Below are 21,883 nucleotides of genomic sequence, written 5' to 3' on the forward strand. Positions count from 1 at the left end.
CTATCACATCACCAAGTGACAGCGACACCCACTCACTGCAGTTGACAACCACACATCCTGCAGCGGACAACACAATTCTTCACACCAGTGACCAAGCCCCGAAGATACCAGAAAGTGCTGTTTTGGTTGTGTGTCTCTGCACCGAGTCACCCGAGACCGACCCTAACTGCTTATCGATCACCACACAAGCCCCAACACCAAAACTCCTGGGGAATCTGATCGAAAAGGGGGTAGCACGAAAACTCTATCTCGCCATCACTGCGGAACATGAGGTGAGACTCGAAGCCCTGGTAGACACTGGAGCAGACCTCACTTTGATATCAGCTGAACTTTTGAAAGACTCAAATTTGAAGCTAAGAGGCAAAATCGAACTCTAAAATCTCAAAATTGTGTGCTAAATGTACAGTCATACAGCCAAAATGACGTCCGGCTTGAACAGATAGCTCCCATTCACTTGACCATTGGCCCTATGAGTGTGGTACACCCTGTGTACATCTCACCAATGAACACATATCCCTCCTTATCGGAAAAGATCTACTAGACCGCCTGAGCCCCTGCTGGACTTCAGACAGCTGAAGATGTGGGCTCAAGTGCGAGAACCTCTCCCCCTTCAGCCACCCCGATCACCTGAACCAGACTGTCAGGTCACAAAGGTCACGGGAACTCTCACGGCCAGCCACAGTGACACAGCATCAGCACCCGAGCGACATTCAAGTTCGCTACTCTGCACATTTCAACTCACCCAGGACTTTGACTCCTTCTGCCCCAAGGTTACAGCTGACCTGCGCTTGAATGGTGTAACTGCCACAGACATCATACTAGCACTATGGGCAGACAACTCAGCCATCAGCCTCTCCCTATACAATGCTCTCATTGAAGACACACCGGACCTTCCATCTGTCAGCAAGCGCACCCGTTTTCCTTTGAACTCATGCCCATCAACAATGGTGACTGCCAAAAGGATCTGCGCCTTGAACTTGAAGTGGAACCACCGATGTCTGACTCACTACTTCTTGGTCCTTCCAGACCTGCCCCATGATGTCTACATTGGAGCAGACATTCTGATTCGCCTCAACGCTCATGTAGACATTATTAATGAGGTCTTATGGGCCCCACTGACTTTACAGCCTCCTGTGATTCCAACCAACACTGCTAACCTCCGGTCAGGCCAGACCATTCCAGAGGTCTGCACCTTGGTCAGCTTAACAGGAAACTGTAGTACCAGCATACACCAAAGGGGTCGCTGTTCGGCTCAACATGCGCTGTGGTCAAACCCTAAACCACACGCTGGGTTTCTTTCAACCTTCACCCGAATGCGTTGAACTTGGACTCACGCTGGAAGCCACACCCTCACTGAAGTGTCATCCCGTGCTGTTTACATCCTCTTCAACAACTGCATGGCAATGGACATCACAATTCCAAAAGCCTACCGGGCAGGATGGCTAGTGAGCCACGACTTTCATGACTTTGAACTAACATTACCAATCATTGGACCCATCCCAGCTTCAATGATACCCGAAGGGCACACAGACAACACCGCCTTCACAACCCCTTCAAAATCATCTCCATAACTTCAGTCATGCCAGTGGACAAAGACCAGGTATGCAGAACAGAACTGACAAAGGACCAACACCTTGCAGTATACACAGTCTCCAAACAGCCTACCTCAGTAGATTGACGACACTGCCGCACCTCTGCCTACCAACACGACAGACGACACACCGACAGAGGAGCCATACCCAGGATTTGAGTCTCAAGTTCAGCAAATTCTAAAAGACGCTGACGCAATTAACAACAATGCAGATCGACAAGAACTCAGACGAGTCCTTTACAAGTTCAAAACATCATTTGCCAAAGACTCTTTAGATTGTGGTCTCACCGAGCTCCACACCGTGCGCATCCCAACGCACCCTAATGCTCCTCCCACGTTTGTCAGGCAGTACAAGATCCCCATCGCGTCACACGAACCGGTGCAAGAGATCATCGACTCCATGCTTGAAAAAGGTGTCATCCGTCCATGCAACAGCACCTATTCTGCCCCCATCTGGCCCGCCCTCAAACCAAACGGCAAGTGGCGACCCACCATTGACTACAGGAAACTGAATCAACAGGTGCCACTGTCACGATGGCCAATGACTCAGCTGGAGCAGGAAATACCCAGAATCAGAGGAGCCACCATCTTCTCTACACTCGATGTGGCCTCTGGATTCTGGACCATACCAGTGCATCCAGAAGATCAGCACAAGCTAGCTTTCACTTTCGGAAACAGACAATTCACTTTCACAAGGTGTCCGTTTGGCTATGCCAACTCACCTGCTGAGTTCAACATCTTCCTGAACAAAGCATGCCCAGATGCCAGAACAAGAGGTAATCTTATCTACGTAGATGATGTTCTCATGAAGAGCACAACAGTGGCTGACCACATGAAAGAAATAGACTATGTTTTGAACCAATTGTCCACTGCTGGCGCCAAGATCGCCCTCCACAAAGGACAGTGGTGCCAAACCAAGGTCAACTACGTGGGCCTACTCATAGGATCACAGGGCATCGAACCACAGTCCAGCCGTATTCAAGCCGTTCAAAACATCAAGCCACCCACCAACATCTCAGAGCTGCGAAGTTTCCTAGGGGTGTGCAATTACTCGTGGCAGTTCATCGAGAGCTACTCAGACATTGCAAAACCTCTAACTGCCCTTCTGAAAAAAGACTGCCCATTTGTATGGACAGAGGTCCAAAACAGGCCATGGACGAGCTAAAACGACACCTCTGCACCGCTCCGTGCCTGGCTTACCCGACCCACAAAAAGAGTTCTACTTAGAAGCTGGATTCTCCAACCACTGTCTCAGTGCTGGCCTGTACCAACGGCATGACCAAGACAAGAGAGTAATCGCATATGCCAGCAAGACACTTCTTCCACCCGAGAGTAAATTCTCAGACTGTGAAAAGCTCTGCTCTGCACTGTATGGGCCATCCAGAGATTCTCCAACTACATTGGAGCCCAAAAGGTTATCATAGAGACTTGCCACCAGCCTGTGATGTTTCTCAACAGCCAGCGTATCCGAGATGGCGTGGTCACCAATTCACGCATAGCCACGTGGTTAATGGCCCTCCAAGGGCGCAATGTTGAGGCACGATATGCCCAGAATCATAAGTCGGCGCTAGGCAATGGCCTGGCTGCCTGCCAGAACTGCTCTGATAACACACCAGCTGCAACGATGGATATGGAAGAACCCCAACAACAACAACTAACCTGTCACAGGTTCTTTGAAGAAAATGCGTGCCAAGGTATGCCCACAGCCTACGTCGATGGATGCTCCTACAACCAAGAGGGCATTCGTCAAGCAGGAGCAGGTGTATTATGGGTAAATGACCCGCCGTGCCCACCACAACACTTCAAGCTGGGCCCGCAGTCATCACAGTATGCGGAGGTTGCAGCCATTCTCATAACTCTGCAAATCGCATCGACCCATAACATCAAAGAACTCCTAATCTGCACAGACTCAAACTACGCCAGACTCAGTTTCACATGCCACCTTCCAAACTGGAAACAAAATGGCTTTAAAACTTCGAACGGCAAGCCTATCAAACACCAACACCTGTTCCAAGAATGTGATGACATCACAAGAAATCACAACATGATTGTCTACTGGAAGAAGGTGAAAGGACACTCAAGGCAACCAGGCCTTGACAAAGACTTGAACGACCAAACCGATGCACTTGCCAAGACTGGCGCACTGCACGGTACTCTATGGTCACCTCCAACCCTCCCACCCACCGTGAACGTCGCAGTGATAACCCGAAGCAAACAAACTTTTCCTGCAACAGTGCCAACCTCACAGCCTCTAACGCTGACTCCGCAGATGTCAAACAACGACATAGCGGACATGCAAGCCTCTGACACATCCATAAAGACTTTACTGAACCACCTCTCTGACCCCACCAACCACCCTCTAGCGCCGTCTGACCTCACTGACGACCCGTGCCTCAGACGACTGCATGACATAATGCACATGCTGCGTGTGATCAACAACATTTTGTGGTATGCACCTGATGACATCACAGCGCCAAGGCTCGTGGTGCCACAGTGCCTAAGGGGGGTCATGCTGAGTTATGCCCACGACGCACCATGTGCCGGGCACCACGGCGCCAGAGCCACTTATGAGACACTGAAACAAGTGGCATACTGGCCCCGCATGCAGGAACATGTGACAGAATATGTCAGAGAATGCCTGGTTTGCTGCCAGTTTCAACCGGCAAACCCAAACCACAGAGCTCCACTGCAACACAGGAGAGTCACATTCCCATGGTCAGACCTCCAAATCGACTGGGTAGGACCTCTGCCCAGGTCGACGAGGGGCAACAAATACTTCCTCACAGTCGTGTGCCAGTTCACAAAGTGGGTAGAGTGTCTTCCAGCACCCAACGACACTGCCCAGACCACGGCATACCTCCTGATGAACCACATCTTCTCCAGGTTCGGACTGCCCCTGAGAGTCAACTCAGACAGAGGCACTCACTTTACGGCTGAGATTATGCAACAGATCTGGAAACTCCTGGGAGTCCAAGTTCAACTACACGTCAGTCATCATCCAATCTCATCTGGCCAAGTGGAACGATCGAACCGAACCGTGGTCAGTATGTTGAAGAAGTATGTGTCTGCCAACCAGAAGGACTGGGATGTAAAACTCCCGCTGGTGCTAATGGCTCTCAGAGCCACCCCACAGAACTCGACTCACGTGTCTCCCTTCGAACTAATGACTGGGCGGCAGATGACACTGCCACTGCATCTGCTGTATCAGCCAGGAGACTCCAGCCTCGTCACAGCCTGCACCACTCACCAGTACCTCGACGAGCTACACCGCACCTGAAAGCAACATTTGCTTTTGCACAACAACAGCTTCAAAAGAGTGCCGAAGGACAGAAAGCATACTATGATCAAAAAGCGTCGCACCAAGAACTGGACGTGGGCTACAGGGTCTGGTATTATAACTTCATTCAGCCATCCCGCACAGCCTCCCATCGGCTGTCAAAGAAACTACTGCCCCACTGGACAGGACCCCATGAGATCATTGACAAACTCTCCCCGGTGGCGTACCGGATCCAACTAAACTGGAGACAGAAAGAGCCGGTTCTCAAATGGGTCCACCGTAATCAAATAAAACGACATATGGCTGACAGGGAAAAGCGGGGAGGGGCCAATGCAAACTAACCTGATTTCCATCCTAGGAGTCGAAAGACCGTCCTGCACTACCAAGGACGACCCTCGCTGACCCCCTTGTCTCTATCCCTTTTGCCCTTACTAGGATGCTGCTGTGGTTCGCCATCCTGTGCCTCCAGCCAACCAGAAGTCAACCGCAGTCGGACATCATCTCACCCGGTCCGGCATCAGGCATCGCCCTGAGGGAACAACCGGGACTCCTGATCACCAACTGCCGGACCCACACCCAGAAAGTGTACGCTCGACTCGACCCCCGCAACGCCTACCGGGCCCACTACCCCGCGCGGTAGCCCAATACAGCTGGGCAGGTGCCCGATGGACCGAGGACTCCTCGCTCACGCTGAGGCCGATGTCACGCACATGCTCAACCAACTTGAGAAAATGACTGTCACACAAGCGGAGTTAGGTGGACACAACCACCGCTCCAAACGGTTCCTGGGAGCTTTGCTCGGAGCTGCCGCTGCCGTCGGAACTCTGTTTAACATTGGTATGTCTAGTGTCAACGCAGTGAACCTAGCCACCGTGAGGCGGCATGTGGCCGAAAGTCAGACTGAGATACCACAGCTAAAAGAGCAACTCACCACACAAAGTGCATCCCTGCAGACCATCGGCAAGACCTTGAGAGGAACTGTGGTAATTCTCAAACACTCACAGCGTTCTACTGAACCAGACAGTGAACTCCATGAAACAGCTGTTTACTGTCTTCCAGAACGACTTTGCTCAAACGCAGCTGGTCACAGCCCTAATAACCACCTGCTACAAAACCCTCATGATTCACCTGCCATCCGTCATTGTGATGATTGTCGTCCGATGATGTCTCCAACCACAGGGACTTCATCTGACGAAAAGGGGGACTGTAGGGTATGGATGGAGAATCATGAAGTCATTGATTCTGAATGCAATGCACACATTCTTGCGAAGGGTCATAAAACCCCCACTCATGTGACTCGCCCCGCACCCCCCTCCTTAGATGAGTAAGGAATGTGAAAAGTTGAGAGACACACACGTTTCTCACATTTAAAGCCCAGAAGGGCTTATGTTTAAGGAAATATGTTTTTATCCCCGTAGGCTTTGGTATTTCTGCTGTATATCAAACTAGTAAGATTGTTTAGTTGTGTAGTAAAACTCTGAGGATATATATATAGAGTCTAAGAATGTTAAACCCACTTTTTAAGGTACCAAATATACTTTTCTTGGTATCAAATCAAAGCTTACGACTTGCCCGAGCTGAATATAAATATATGGTTACGTTAAAAATGTATTCTGCTATGTTTTTACTGTCTTTTGAGTGATTAAACCCAAAATCCTGACCGGTCATAAATTATGCAAATGACATGTAAATGAGCCTTGACAGGACAAAGAAACAATCTCAGCTCCAAAACGGAGGGGTCTCATTGGGTCACTTCTCCCAGAGGAGGCGTGACCTCTCTGCCTTAAAAGTCAAGCTCCAACTTTGACTCGCTCTCTTACATCTTTTCTGCTGAACCTCGCTGAAGCTCATCTCTTCTTCGAACTCTCTTGCCGCGCTCTTCAACCCAACTCCCAACTTCACTTCTTCTCCCGATCTTCTGCAACTCCTTGGAACACTCGTCAACTATTCAACTCCACGCTCTGGAAACACCGCACCGAAGTCCTCTGTCTCAAGAACGCCACGAGGACACGCAGTCTCGCTCAAGCAACACAAAAAGGTCTAGTGTGCAAGTATGATTTCACCTGAAATTCCAACGCGATAAAGTGTGTAATTCCAGTTGCTGGCTCTTAAAGGGTTAATTGTTGTAATAAGTTTGCCATAACTCCAATAATTCTTCACTTTCCCTTACTGCATTTATTTCGTTTATTTTATGCTTATTCTGTGTTATATGTATGTTTGTCAATTGCACTGATATATCATAGTGCCTTGTATTAAACTCAATTATATGCGTAATTGTCTGTGTGTGTTGGTTACAAAACAAAGCCTCTTTAATGTGCGATTTTAAGCTACGAGCTGATATTATCAAAGTAAGTTAACGTGCTTTTGATGAGTAGGCTTATAACTAGGAATAACCCCTCTGGAGAATTGATCAAAGTACCGAATAAAGTGGTTCGGCGGATCTAACTGACTGGTTACGTGTAGCCTACGGGTCAATTCCATTACGGGTTATTAAAATTAATATAGCCTGTCTGCATAGAATATATATTCCTAATTAAATATAATTCGTTGTGTTTAATTATCTATATATTTTTGAAGCAGACTCTTGGACTATATGAGCCTTCCTTTTAAGGTTTAAGGCGTTTTTAATATGTAGTGGTGTCCGGGTCACCCGTACGATTAATCATTGATTTCGATCAGTAATATTAATTGTACATTCCCCAAACCTGACCTGTGCACACGCTACATTACCGAAGCCAGTCCTTCAATAGCCTATAGTGTGTTGGTATCTTTTTTATTACTTATTTCTCTGCATTGAGTGACAACACTCTCAAATACAAGACACACAAACAGAACAAATAAAAGTCTCAGATTCACTGTCTGTAATTGCAAAATATCGCGTTTGTCACGTTTTTTCTTGAAGTTGGCAGTAACATATCAAAAGTTTTTAATTAAATATAAAGGAGTTATACAAATTTAATCCTTACCGTTTTCTCCATGGAACTTAGCTACTTCCTTAGGCACTGGATGAGGTCTGCTCACTCTGCTGGAAAATGACTCTAGGGGCAGTGTGCGTCGAACACGTGTTCCACAACAACACTAGGCTGCCCACATATGCGCCTGCCTAATAATCGGCTTGATATGCGTGGATATTGGCCGATGCCGATTATGTTAAGAAATGCTAAATATCCGCCGATTAATCGTGAAAAGATAAAGTGAGTGATGAGTGAGTGAAAGAGATAGTTAGTGAGTGAGTGATTGAGTGAGTGCGTGAGTGAGTGAAAGAGATAGTGAGAGAGTGAGTGCGGGAGTGATGAGTGACTGAAAGAGATAGTGAGAAATGAGTGTGTGAGTGAGTGAACCAAACAGGGTTAAGTTAACAGAAAATAAATTGATTAGCCTATATTAAAATCCTTGATTTCACACATCCTCACATTCAAACTGGAAGCAGAACCACCCCATCACATCCCTTACCACCACGTCACAATAAAACATGTGACAGGGTGGTATGTGAAGGGGTGGTAAACTTCATCCCAAAATGGCCACAGATCTCACATGTGCTTAAGTTCCTCACATAGCATAAATGCATTCAATCTGAAATATAATTTTCTTTGCATTAATAATGTAAAAAAAAAATCCCTATCTATTTTGCACGACAGGTGGTTGGTTTGAGCTTGATGGACCCTGCCTAACATGAAAAAGCAACAAATAAACAAAGTAAAAGAATGTCAGTACTTGCCTGCTTTTGTTCTTGGTGGCTACAAGGCTCAAATTATGTTATTTCCACTTTTTGATGTCATTTAAAGCAACAGTACATTATTTATTGATTAAAAAAAATTGTGTGATGGGGTGGTAAGTCAAACAAATGCACACAAATCATAACATATTTACAAAAAAATTAAGTTTATTTTGAATAAATATATCTTATATATACAGGGACACACATACAATCCTGAAAATAATAAATGTTTGAAAAAAATACATCACTTATTTGGTGATGTTGGTCAACACGGACATGTCAAATTGGGCATGTACTAATGAAAAATGATTAAAAATAGTATATTATTATTTAGGAATAGTATTTGTATCATATATCATGTTAACAAGAACACTTGATTTAATAACTTTAAGCTTTGGAAACACACTTTGGGAAATGTTTTGTGCCTTATGCATTTCATCAAACGTTGCGGACCCAAATGGCACCCGACCCGTTTCATATGAATGACACAACAATGATTTAGACATAGATAGGTTGATTTAGATATGAGACATAGTATTTCAGGAGAGGAATGTCAATAAATTACTTTGACAAGGCTTGACTCACCTAGTGCCGACGCGGTGTTTTCCCTCTTAATCCAGTGCGCTTGCACGGAGACATTGCGGCCCAGTAGACAGAAGAGGTCGCATCTGCCGTGGAGCTCACAGCGGGTCACAGAAACTGTGGCTGACAGTATCCAACTCATCCTGAGCTATCCAAGTCGGAGGAATGTTTACCATGATACCATCAGAAGGAAACGGGGAGTAAACGCGTCAGCTGTAATCACTTTTCCTCCTTTTTTTCTATATGCCAGTTACTTTTTTCTTAAATGTTTATTTTTGATGTCATGGACTAAGGAGCGTCCCAAAGAAAACGTACTTTTCTCTCTCTTAGGCTGATTTTTGTCCTTCATTTTCCCTCCCATTATCAAAATATTCCCGCGTAACGAACTGATGGATATGTCGTGGAAAGTGGGGCTCGTGCTGGTGATGTGCTGGAGTCTCACGAGCAGCGAAACGCACGAGCAGCGGCGGGAGAAGGGCACCGCTATGCGCAAAGCGCCCGTGGAAATGTTGGACTTTGGCTTCGTGCCGTCGGTGGTGTACGAAACGCACGCTTTTTATGAACCGGCTGCCATCGGTATTCTTTTCCACATGGTCCACGCGTTTCTGTATGTGGTTCAACCAAACCCTTTCCCCAAAGGTGAGCTCCATATATACATATCGAGAGTTTTCCACACTCTCGAGACAGAAATGGTCTGTACCTGGTTACATAGCAAACATCAACATATAGCCTATACATTAGTTGTTTACAGATTTTGGAGGAATGAGTGTTACAGGTCCAGGCTTTGCTCAGCATGAGGTGGAAACAATAGGCATCTTCTCAGTCAGTTTTGGATATTGTACGTAAGCCCATTCATTATCATCGAGATAATGTCACATTAAATAATGCCATGTCCAAATGTGTTCAGATGTCAGATCATTATTTTGCGATCTAACACAGTAGAACACTTGTAACCCCCCTATAGGCTATCTGTATAAGATTGCAGTGAAGCACCTGTGGTTTCTTAGGATGGCTACTGTTTGTAGTGAGATAGAGGAAGGCAGCTCAGTTCTGTAGAGTTTATGTTTAAGGAATATTTGGATGTTGATTATTTAGGGGAAATTTAAAACTGCAGTGAGATATAAAGTAGTGCATATAGAGTCTGGACTTGGGTTCTACATTGTATAACCATACAATTTCTATTTATGAATGTAACTAGACAGGGCTCACTCTCTCAATATCTATGTCTTTATAAGCTCAGGCTTTTGACAGGTGGGGTCAATGTGTGTGTGTGTTATTAGAGTAGAAAAGGATTGCACTGTTAAATCCCTGCTGCCTAACCAATTAGCCAATCTGCTCTATGAGTCACCTGCCCAATCAGGTAAGCTGATAACCAGAGTGCCATATGCTCCAAAGGTACATGTAATACAAAAGCCTGGTTCTGGAAACACATATTAGTGAACAAACCTTATACAACCCAAACACAACCACTGTATAAATAGCTTGCTCAACATCACAGGTTTTACAGTAGATTTATTGATTGTAAGGCAAACGGGACACAGGACACTGTTTTAAACCAATGTTGTGGATTTAGTAGCAGAAACACATCAAATTCAAGCCACAGACATTATTTACTCCACAATACGACATGGATTTGTGACTGGATTACTGGATTATACAACAGTAACATTTAGCTTCTATAGTATAGCAACACACAAATGCACAAATTGCATATAGGCTGTTCAGGTTAAAGGTCACTGTATTTCTCAATTTCGTCTGTCTGCAACTGTTTATCTCATTTTCCAGATTATTTACAGCTCACAGGTTTGAACACAGTTGGATAGTGTTGTTGGTAAAGGAATGGATGGAGGGAGGAATGCAGAGGTGCATGGAGCAATTTAGAGAGACATAACAGAGCTTAGTCTGGATGCATTTCTTCTGTCTGAGATGAGAAGGATGGACAGTTAAAGTAATAGAGGGATGTATATATACACAGTCTGGGTCTGTGGTTTAATCAGAGAGAGGGGATTCCCTCTGTCTCAGCCCAGATAAAGCTTAATATCACCGGTCACTGGATTAAAAAATGCATTGTAAATAAAGCAGAGGGAGAATAAAACCCATGATATGACCTGCTTATGCTGTTGTTGTCTGTGCACATGCGTGCTTTTGTTTATGTGCTATAGAGCGCAAGAGTGCACTTCCAGATGTGAAAAACTAGAGCTGTCAAAATTAACATGTTAACGCATGCAACTAATTTAATAAAAAGATTAACACCCTTATTTTTCTTAATCACGATTAATTTATTTACATTTAATACAGCATAAACCACCATAAACACTGATTGGAAGGGCGGAACCTTTATGATATGTCTGCCCAAAGTTATTACACTGACACACACAAACCACAAACACACACGACATGTTGTGATACGGAATACATTGTGTACGTAGTACGCTATATGTGCGTGTACTGGAAATGTATGCCTTGTTGAACACGTTGAATCCCTAATAAAGATGTTCTTATCCACCTACGATGCTGTCCAGTATTACTTAATGGTGGCAGCGGTAAACAACTATAGCATCATCTGCATGAGTGTTCGTGACAAGTGAAGTGAAAACTGCATGCCACGAGCCTAATCTTTGTTAATGGCTGTGTGGAATGCCTAAGAGAGAGACCACTCCATGACGCGCTCTCTTGTACGCCTATGTTGGATCGTGAAGGAGCACATTGTCTGCATGATAATTGCTAATCGGTCCAGAGAAGACAACAAAACATGGAAAAGAATGACTACTTTTAACGTGAGTACAAGATAAATGTGCAAAAATGGCAGAACGTCTACCAATAATGAACTGGTCTGACCCCGATCCGAGTTAAGCAATGTCTTTATTTAAACAAAAGATTAATCTGTTCCTGGAGGATGAAGAATAACAAATTCAGAAAAACAAGCTAGGAAAATAAGTAGAGGTATTGGAGATGAATGATTAAAATGGCTCAATGAAAGTGGGCTCAGTGATGCAGATAAGAGAAAGCCTGACACCTTGTGGAATTTGTATGAACGACAACTACATTTAAACGTTAACTTAAGAATACAAAGGCTCCATCTCAAATTAGTGCATCGACGATTTTGTGACAAGAACCAGAACTTTAGCACTGAAATGCCAATTCACCGACGATGAGCTTAATGAACATTTAGTCGAGCTTATCATTGCCAATACTCCCTTCGATGCTTTAAGAAACGACCTATACAGCAAGCCTAAAGGTCACCCCATTGCCGATATACTAGCAGAGGGGAGAAAGTACGATGCCTTAGCAGCTGATAATGAAAAGATACAACAGCTTGGCATGTCACACACTGAAAATGTACATGCTGTAACAAGGATTGACATGTCAGAACTGTGACACAAACCACAAACCAAGACGGTGCCCTGCATACAATGATACATGCTCTGTGTGATAACAGAGGCCACTGGGCAAAGTGCTGTAAATGCTGTAGAGAGCATTTACAGTCAAGAGAAGGTGACAGAGAAAGCTATCCAGCCAGTGCAGAAGAAGTAAGTCACAAACACACAACAGATACCAAAGCCACGCTAACCCAAGAAAGACCACAAATGCAAAGATGAGCACAGCATTAATGTTGTTGACAGCATTAAAGACGACGAGTATACATACCAAAAACACTTTTACTCCATCACCATCAATGCAAAATGCATGCATAGCATCCATGCGAAACCACCCAGAGATGAGGCATATACAAATCTGAATGTTAATCGAAATATTATTATCGCGCCGATAATGGAATTACGGCCAATATTTTCTGTGATAATTTGTTGCGGTTTATTTGCCTGAGGCGGAGAATCTCTCAAGCTCTTGCCTTCAAGCTGCAGTCACACTAGGTTTTGAGCACAACAATTATTTTTTGAGAACGCAATGGACCAGGATATGATGTCACACAGGAGGGCTTCATACATAACACACACAAACCTCTGCAGCACACAAAGTCTTAATGTTACATGCTGTTTGTCACATCATTTAGGATTAGTGCATTATTACAGATGTTAGAAGTTAATTATTCTCTCTCTGTGAGTGAGTCATCAGGATTAACATAAATACTCATATAAATGGGCACCATATAATTTCTGTCAGGAAGACATGCAGGCTTGAGTGAAGTTTGAGATGCCATTTATTTCATAGATGTAAAACGGGAGGGGTGTCTCTCTCTTTGTCGTAGGCCCCGTCCGGCAGTCCAAGGGAGTTGTACCCGGAACCGTCATGTCCTGCCGGAGATAGGAGGCAGGGGCGAGGAGCCTACCCCCCTGCGGGACAGGGCTCAACTGGTGGGGGTGGGGAGGTGGAGGTTGCAGTGTTAGCACACCGAAACAGCAATGTGATAGATTGTGAGCGGACTTATAAAGCAATGGCTTACGTGCGATTGGCTAGGAGTTACCCAGCTAATGATGTGGTGATGTACACCTGCTGGTCTTCCCGCTAGAACTACGCTCCACTTCCATTTATGCAAGTCTATTGTCATTTATTTCTCAGAATACATCTGTAATATAGGCACATTTCTGTTTAAACAAAGACACCATCATGTGTCCTCTCATCCAGTCGACATCTCTCGACGACACACATCCACAGCATCCCCTAGTGAATTTAATTGTAATTGTGAGATTTGGTGAGAGATCCAGAGTGAAGGGACAGAATAATTCAGCGTTGCCCACGCAAGGGAAATGCAGAAAGGAAAATTACTTTGCGATATTCGAGTAGTGTTTTTCATAGTTGACTAGCTGGTGCAGAATGATTTCATGACTAGCTGATTACTTGTGCACATCCCTAATTCTTATTGGCTTGTTTTGTTAGCTAGTCTCCTTCAAATTCTGAGAAGTCAGGTTTTTATGTAGGGACGCACCGGGATGTAGTGCTCATGCCCTTTACTAGTATTCGTTCAAATGCTCTGATACTGTGGTATATTTTATCAAGTTAAGTATACATTAATCAGGTGTAATCAATGCCATTTTATTCTACAATTATTTCTGATGGTCAAGCAGGTCTTTTACTATGTGTGTGTGTTTAGAGGCCTGTGCAGGAACAGGAATAGCCTCACATATGAGCTCACATGACTGAGCTCAACATATGTGTGTGCCTATTTAGAGGTCTGTGCAGGGTTTCTCATTACTGCTGAAAGAATATATGGTGAGGCTCTTCCACAGGTGTCTCCTGTCCATTTCTTAAAATAATTTCACTGGAGTCAAAGAATAGGATGATGGATTATGGTGACACGTTTGAAGTGTATTAGCCCCACCTTGTAAGAGGACATGTATTTAAGTGAACCAAAATCCAGAGATGCTTTAATTGTTCTGCAGGCAGCTCGGCTTTATTGTATGATAATAAAGTCTATTCTTCTGAAATCAAAATCCCTAAGACATTGAGTGATTTTTCACAAAATGGGTACAAACGACAACAATACCAAAATCTGATACCTCGAAAAACATACAGAACTGCGTTGAGCTGCTGTACCTTGAGCAGATGCACAGAGTACATTGAGTATTCATAGAGACCAGTGTTCGGCCGATATGTCGAATTGTTTTTAATGTCCAATGCCGATATCCAGAGAGCGGGGTGGAACAGTTTAATATAGTAACTAACAAACATAAAATTGCTAAAATAAATTATAATAAACTCTTATTTAGCACTATATTTGGTCAATTTGTGTAATTTATTTGCAAATGAAGAAATTATTAATATATTAGGAAGAAGAAAATAACAGTACACACAGTAGTCCAGCAACCATGAATGTCATTGCCACGTTAGCAATCACATTTTCTCAAAAAATACAGAATCAAACAAACTGTATACAGTGCATAGTGAATAAGACATTTACTCATAGCACACATGAAGTGCTTTTACCTTGGGCTGTATCTGAAAATGTAGGCAGCTGACTTGCTACCTTGCTTCCTAATCAGTTAATGGCTTAACTGACAGCTATTTTGAATTAATGTAACTCTTAAGGAAACTGGTCTCCCAACAGTTTGAAAAGCACCTTATTTGACCACCTTAAGTTTTTGATTCTGGCTGATAGAATATCCGTTTCAGAAGAAGATATTAGATGAGTTTTCGAGGGGAAGAAAACACTAGATTTTCATGAGGTTCGTGAATTACCTCTGTTTAAATGAGATATCTGGATATTCACAAGTTGTATTGATATTTGCCTTTTATCATTAGAAAAGTTACAGCGAACTGTTGAGGAGAGACTGTTAGAATACTGTAACCCGACACACACACACACACACAAGTAGAGACAGTCACAATGACGGATGAAAACTGCTTTATTAAATTAAAGCAGTCCGGGCAAAAGTACAAACAAGGGGCAAATCCGGGAGAGTAGTCGAGGGGAACGAGGGTCAATGTCGGGGTAAACAGGATGAAACAAACACGTAGCAAGAGGGGACTAGAGGGATGGGGAGTTGGCAAGCTAAGAGGTAACAAGTAGGGAGGTCAAAACTAGACGAGACTAGCAGGGGCAAAACTAGACGAGACTAGCGGGGGCATAAACATGGGAATCTAAATACATACAATAACCAACAACCGTGAAACGGAAGTGCTGGGTATTTATAGGGGAAGGTGCAGGTGTGAACAATGAAGGTGACGAGACGAGTGCAGGTGAATCTAATGTGTGGGGATAGGAAGCGCGTGAGTGCAAGTGGTCATAATGTTCAGGCTGAAGAGCCGAGAAGCGCCAGAGGGGAGATCGCTTACGAGCGAGAGCTCGTAAAAGCAAAACTGGGCGTGAAGCCCGATGGAGGAAAAAGAGCGTCACGGCTCAGGGGGCGGAGCGAGGGAGCGGGAAGCGAGTGCCTGTGTGCGAGACGGGAGATAGTGTGCGTGTGTGAGGAAGCTGAGATGGGGCAGAGGAAAGGGGTTCGTGACAGTACTCCCCCCTCTGAAAAGGACGGCTCCTGACGGCCGCGCTCGGCTGCGAGGAGCGCGAGGGAACAGAACGAGCGTGTGAGCTCGTGGGGACAGAACGAGCGTGAGAGCTCGAGGGGACAGAACGAGCGTGAGAGCTCGAGGGGACAGAACGAGCGTGAGCTCGCGGGGAGCAGAACGAGCGTGTGAGCTCGCGGGGGCAGAAGGCACAAAAGGGAGATGAAACAGTCCATGGGGGTCAATGGGCAGTTCAAGGCAAGGTCAAGGGGAACATAGTGGACAGGCGGGTTGTCGGGAGGTCTAGGGGGCAGCCATAGGGCAGAGACTGGGTCAGGAGGTCTGGAAGGCGACTGGAGGACAGGGACTGGGTCCGGGGTCTGGAAGGTGACCACCGGACAGGAATAGGGTCCGGAGGCCAGGGAAGAGGCCACAGGACAGGTAGAGGAACGGTAACAAGGGGAGCAGGCAAGACCCAGTGAGGAAAGGTTTCAGGGGCGGAGCCGTGAAAGGCGGAGTCGTGGAGGACTTGGGAGACTGAGCCTTGGAAGGCGGAGCCGTGAGAGACTCGGCAGGCGGGGAATTGAGAGACAGAAGAGGCGGCGCCGAGGGAGGCTCGGGGGGCTCCGGAGGCAGAGCCGAGGAAGGCTCAGGAGACGGAGCCGAGGGAGGTGGAGTCGCAGGAGGCCCCAGGGGCGAGGCCCTGGTGGGCTCTGGAGGTGGAGCCAAAGGAGGCTTTAGGGGCTAAGGCCTGGAAGGCTCAGGAAGTGGAGCCCATGGAGGTGGCGCCATAGGAGGCTCCAGAGGTGAAGCCCTGGAAGGCTCTGGAGGCAGAGCCGAGGGAGGTGACGCCGTGGGTGGTGGCGCCGTAGAAGGCTCCAGGAGTGAAGCCCTGGTAGGCTCTGGAGGTGGAGCCAAGGGAGGCTTTAGAGGCGGAGCCGCAGGAGGCTCCAGAGGCGAATCTCTAGAAGGCTCTGGAGTCTTAGGGAGCAGAGCCGTAGGAGGCTCGGGTGGTGGAGCCGTGGAAGGCTCGAGAGGCGGAGCCGTAGGAGGCTCGAGAGGCGAATCTCTAGAAGGCTCTGGAGTCTTAGGGAGCAGAGCTGTAGGAGGCTCGGGTGGTGGAGCCGTGGAAGGCTCAAGAGGCGGAGCCCTAGGAAGCTCTGGAGTCTTTGGGAGCAGAGCTGTAGGAGGCTCGGGAGGTGGAGCCGTAGGAGGCTCTGGAGGGGAGCCGTAGGAGGCTCGGGAGGCAGAGCCATAGGAGCCTCTAGTGGCCGAGCCCTGGGAGGCTCGGGAGGTGGAGCCGTAGGAGGCTCTGGAGGGGAGCCGTAGGAGGCTCGGGAGGCAGAGCCATAGGAGCCTCTAGTGGCCGAGTCCTGGGAGGCTCGAGAGGCTTGAGGGGGAGCCTTGAAAGACTCGAGAGACGAAGCCCTGAGAGGCTTGAGAGGAGGAGGAGCCCTGAAAGACTCGAGAGGGGGAGCCCTGAGAGGCTTGAGAGGGGAGGAGCCCTGAGAGACTCGAGGGGCGGAGCCCTGAGAGGCGGAGGAGCCCTGAGAGACTCGAGAGGCGAAGCCGTGAGAGGCTTGAGGGGTGGAGCCATGAAAGACTCGAGAGGGGACGCCCTGAGAGGCGGAGGAGCCCTGAGAGACTCGGGAGAGGCTGAAGCCGTGAGAGGCTTGAGGGGTGGTGGAGCCCTGAGAGACTCCGGAGAGGCTGAAGCCGTGAGAGAGGCTTGAGGGGTGGAGCCATGAAAGACTCGAGAGGCTGAAGCCGTGAGAGGCTTGAGGGGTGGAGCCATGAAAGACTCGAGGGATGGAGCCCTGAAAGACTCGAGAGGCGAGCCGTGAGAGGCTTGAGGGGTGGAGCCATGAAAGACTCGAGAGGCGAAGCCGTGAGAGGCTTGAGGGGTGGAGCCATGAAAGACTCGAGGGTGGGCCATGAGAGCCCTGAGGGATGGAGCCATGAAAGACTCGAGAGGCGAAGCCGTGAGAGGCTTGAGGGGTGGAGCCATGAAAGACTCGAGGGATGGAGCCCTGAAAGACTCGAGAGGCGAGCCGTGAGAGGCTTGAGGGGTGGAGCCATGAAAGACTCGAGGGATGGAGCCCTGAAAGACTCGGAAGGCGAAGCCGTGAGAGGCTTGAGGGGTGGAGCCATGAAAGACTCGAGGGATGGAGCCCTGAAAGACTCGAGAGGCGAAGCCGTGAGAGGCTTGAGGGGTGGAGCCATGAAAGACTCGAGGGATGGAGCCTTGAGAGACTCGAGAGGCGAAGCCGTGAGAGGCTTGAAGGGTGGAGCCCTGAGGGACTTGAGGGGTAGAGCTCTGGGAGGCTCGTGGAGGAGGAGCCCTAGGAGGCTCGTGAGGGGCCCTTGGAGACTCGTGGAGGCGGAGCCCAGGAGGGCTCAGAGGGGCGAAGCAGAACCCGGCAGAGCCGTGGGATACTCTGAGGGCAGAGCAGAACCCGGCAGAGCCGTGGGAGACTCTGAGGGCGGAGCAGAGGTCTGCAGAGCCGTGGAAGACTCTGAGGGCGGAGCAGAGGTCTTGAGCACAAGACGAGACTGGGGAGAAGGGGCCCTCTTCCTTCTCTTACGTCTTCGGCCAACAGGGACGTGGCCATGGGGACGGTCGAGGCTACAGGCGCTGGCTCAGGGGGTCGAGGCTACAGGCGCTGGCTCGCTGACCGTGGCAGACATGGGCGCTGGCTCACCGGCCGTGGCAGGCAGGGGCGCTGGCTCGCTGGCCGTGGCGGCATGGGCGCTGGCTCGCTGGCCGTGGCGGCATGGGCGCTGGCTCGCTGGTCGTGGCGGGCATGGGCGCCGGCTCGTTGGCCGTGGCGGGCATGGGCGCCGCTCGCTGGTCGTGGCGGGCATGGGCGCCGCTCGCTGGTCGTGGGCGGGCATGGGCGCTGGCTCGTTGGCCGTGGTAGGCTTAGGGACTGGGGCCGTGGTAGGCTTCGAGACGGGGGTCTTGGTGTGGAGCGCTGGTTCAGTGTCTGCCTCCCCACAGTGAACGAGGAACCAGAGTACAGTAGGGCGAGGTCAATAAACTGAGCCAGGTTAAGGGGCAGCGACCACCAGGCATTAATGATGAGGTTGGCTCATTCAGACCACATTGAAAAATGGTCTTCAGAGCCACCTCATTAAAATTCACCTGGTACGCCAGGACACAAAAATCCATAATATAAGCCTCCACGGTTTGGCTCCCTGACGCAAACCCACGAGTTGGGCCGCTGGGTCCATAATGCCGAGGGCGGGGTTATGGGTTACACCACCGCTGCCTCGCATAAAAACCCCTTGGTCAGCGTCTGAAGAGCCGTAAAACCTCTCCGGGGGTGGAGAGCTTACGGCGCTCAAAAACGCATGGGAAGCATAAACGGGCTCAGGGGCAGACACAGGTGACGCAGGGTGACAAAAATCAAAAATCGCACGTACCTGCTGGCCCTGGCCTGTGAGCGCGCGATCATGCTTCCACACCGTCGCTCCTTGCGCTGAATGTGACGAGTTCCTCCGCTCTAGTGAGCCGAGCGAATCCTCAGCGCGACGCATTGTGACTGTCTTCGGTGAGGTTGGTTATTCTGTAACCCGACACACACACACACAAGTAGAGACAGTCACAATGACGGATGAAAACTGCTTTATTAAATTAAAGCAGTCCGGGCAAAAGTACAAACAAGGGGCAAATCCGGGAGAGTAGTCGAGGGGAACGAGGGTCAATGTCGGGGTAAACAGGATGAAACAAACACGTAGCAAGAGGGGACTAGAGGGATGGGGAGTTGGCAAGCTAAGAGGTAACAAGTAGGGAGGTCAAAACTAGACGAGACTAGCAGGGGCAAAACTAGACGAGACTAGCGGGGCATAAACACGGGAATCTAAATACATACAATAACCAACAACCGTGAAACGGAAGTGCTGGGTATTTATAGGGAAGGTGCAGGTGTGAACAATGAAGGTGACGAGACGAGTGCAGGTGAATCTAATGTGTGGGGATAGGAAGCGCGTGAGTGCAAGTGGTCATAATGTTCAGGCTGAAGAGCCGAGTTGCGCCAGAGGGGGGAGATCGTTTACGAGCGAGAGCTCGTAAAAGCAAAACTGGGCGTGGAAGCCCGATGGAGGAAAAAGAGCGTTCGCGCTCAGGGGGGCGGAGTGAGGGAGCGGGAAGCGAGTGCCTGTGTGCGAGACGGGAGATAGTGTGCGTGTGTGAGGAAGCTGAGATGGGGCAGAGGAAAGGGGTTCGTGACAAATACGTGCTTCAGTGGAAGATTTATGAGCTTTCCACAGGATGCTGGATCTGCTGAAGTTGTGGAGGTTAATTTATTACATCTGTTTAAATTATATATGCGCATATTTGCAGATGGTACATTATATACGTTTTATTGAAATTAGTATTTTTTTCATTAGACAAGACAGTTAAAAGTGACATGGAACAATTGAGTGAGAGGGAGAATGAAACAGGTGAGCACATAAACATTATGAGCTCAAATGCATCTGCCCCATCTGTGTCTCTGATATGTGTACTGTTTAAATGATACTGTGTTGCAAACCAGTCTATTAGTGTAGTAACACAATGTCATTTAACAACAAAACGAACTGTGAATGGACTGGTCGTTTACATGTCTCAGTTGCTTCACATGCAAGCAGGCGATTCCCAGTGCCCTCAAGAAAAAAAATCGTCCAAATGCGAAAATGTATTGCCCGAAGCGATAATTAATAAAGTCAGAATATATATTGCCAACATATTGGTCAACCACTAGTAGAGACACAGATGCTCAAGCACTCGAGTTTTTCTTGGAACCCTCTCAAAAAACTTGGACACAGTGTATGTGGCAGAAATAATGTGTTGTATTCTTTATTAAACATTAATTTTTCTTTACTATAATTAGTTTTGCTGGAAAACAATGTCACACGATGCAAAACATACTGACTGATTTGATATCAGCTGGCTAGATAATGTTGTCTTGGTGTCTAGTTCAAATCAGAAGAATTTGCAACAACATCAGAGAAAACATAACAGAACTCTAAATATTTGAGTTTACTAGGCATAAAAACAATGAACAACAGAACAAATGTAACATTAAGCAGCACTGGCCTGAAAGGGCAAGTGACAGTTCCATCAACTGGCCGATCAATTCCTCACAATTCCCCAGGCCAGCAGGCCATTCTTATTATTGAGCGCATTGTACATTGTTATACTTAAAAAACAAAAACTTCAGACAGAGTAAATAATGAATTTTGATTATGTGATGCCTTGGTGACCAGCTATATTGTACTTAATTTTATGTTATTAATAATGGCATTATCAGTTCTTGAAAAATAAACTTGCAACTCTCAAATCATCAGTCTCTCTTTACTAAAATACTAAAATGGGTATCAGTATCGGTTTTGATGAGTACCAAAGTATCGTATTATTATTAGTACTCTGTCTCTAAAAAAAAGCTAACAGTACACCTGGAAACAAAGTTTCGTTGGCTAGGTATGAAGCTTCTACAAAGAGTACTTGTGAGGAAGAATTAGGAAGAATGCCAGTGCAAGGTTAAAGGTGCTGCAAGCTATTTTTTTTCATAGAAAGTTATGCAAAAAATGTCTCTACTCCCTTAAAGATATTAATGAAATAAGTTTCGTAAGATATCTCACCTGACTCTGTGACAGCTCTAGACTCTGTAAACAGCTAATAAAAATATGTCCGCAGTCTGCTGACAATGCCACTTTCAACCTGACAATAATTTTGCGTGTTCTCATAGTGTTGAAGTTGCACAGAATAATTGAGGCTTACTGACATTTTTAAGTCATGTTGTTCATAACAGTTGTTAGTTGAGGGTGCTAT

The 21,883-nt window shown here is 47.2% G+C and overlaps 1 protein-coding gene across 11 annotated transcripts in view; it reads left to right on the top strand.

The window, feature by feature from the left end:
* The first annotated feature begins 9,279 nt into the window (after positions 1-9,279).
* LOC127644398 (prominin-1-A-like) overlaps positions 9,280-21,883 on the top strand; it is a 95,467-nt gene continuing 82,863 nt past the window's right edge. For all 11 annotated transcript variants that reach the window (XR_007970642.1, XR_007970643.1, XR_007970644.1 and 8 more), the window contains exon 1: positions 9,280-9,807. Coding sequence is in view for 4 of the 11 variants with exons in the window: in XM_052127543.1 (XP_051983503.1) it covers positions 9,558-9,807 (250 nt within the window). In the remaining 7 variants the exon portion in view is untranslated. The remainder of the gene's footprint in view (positions 9,808-21,883) is intronic.

Source organism: Xyrauchen texanus, chromosome 5 (genome assembly GCF_025860055.1).
Source record: "Xyrauchen texanus isolate HMW12.3.18 chromosome 5, RBS_HiC_50CHRs, whole genome shotgun sequence".
Lineage (NCBI taxonomy): Eukaryota > Metazoa > Chordata > Actinopteri > Cypriniformes > Catostomidae > Xyrauchen > Xyrauchen texanus.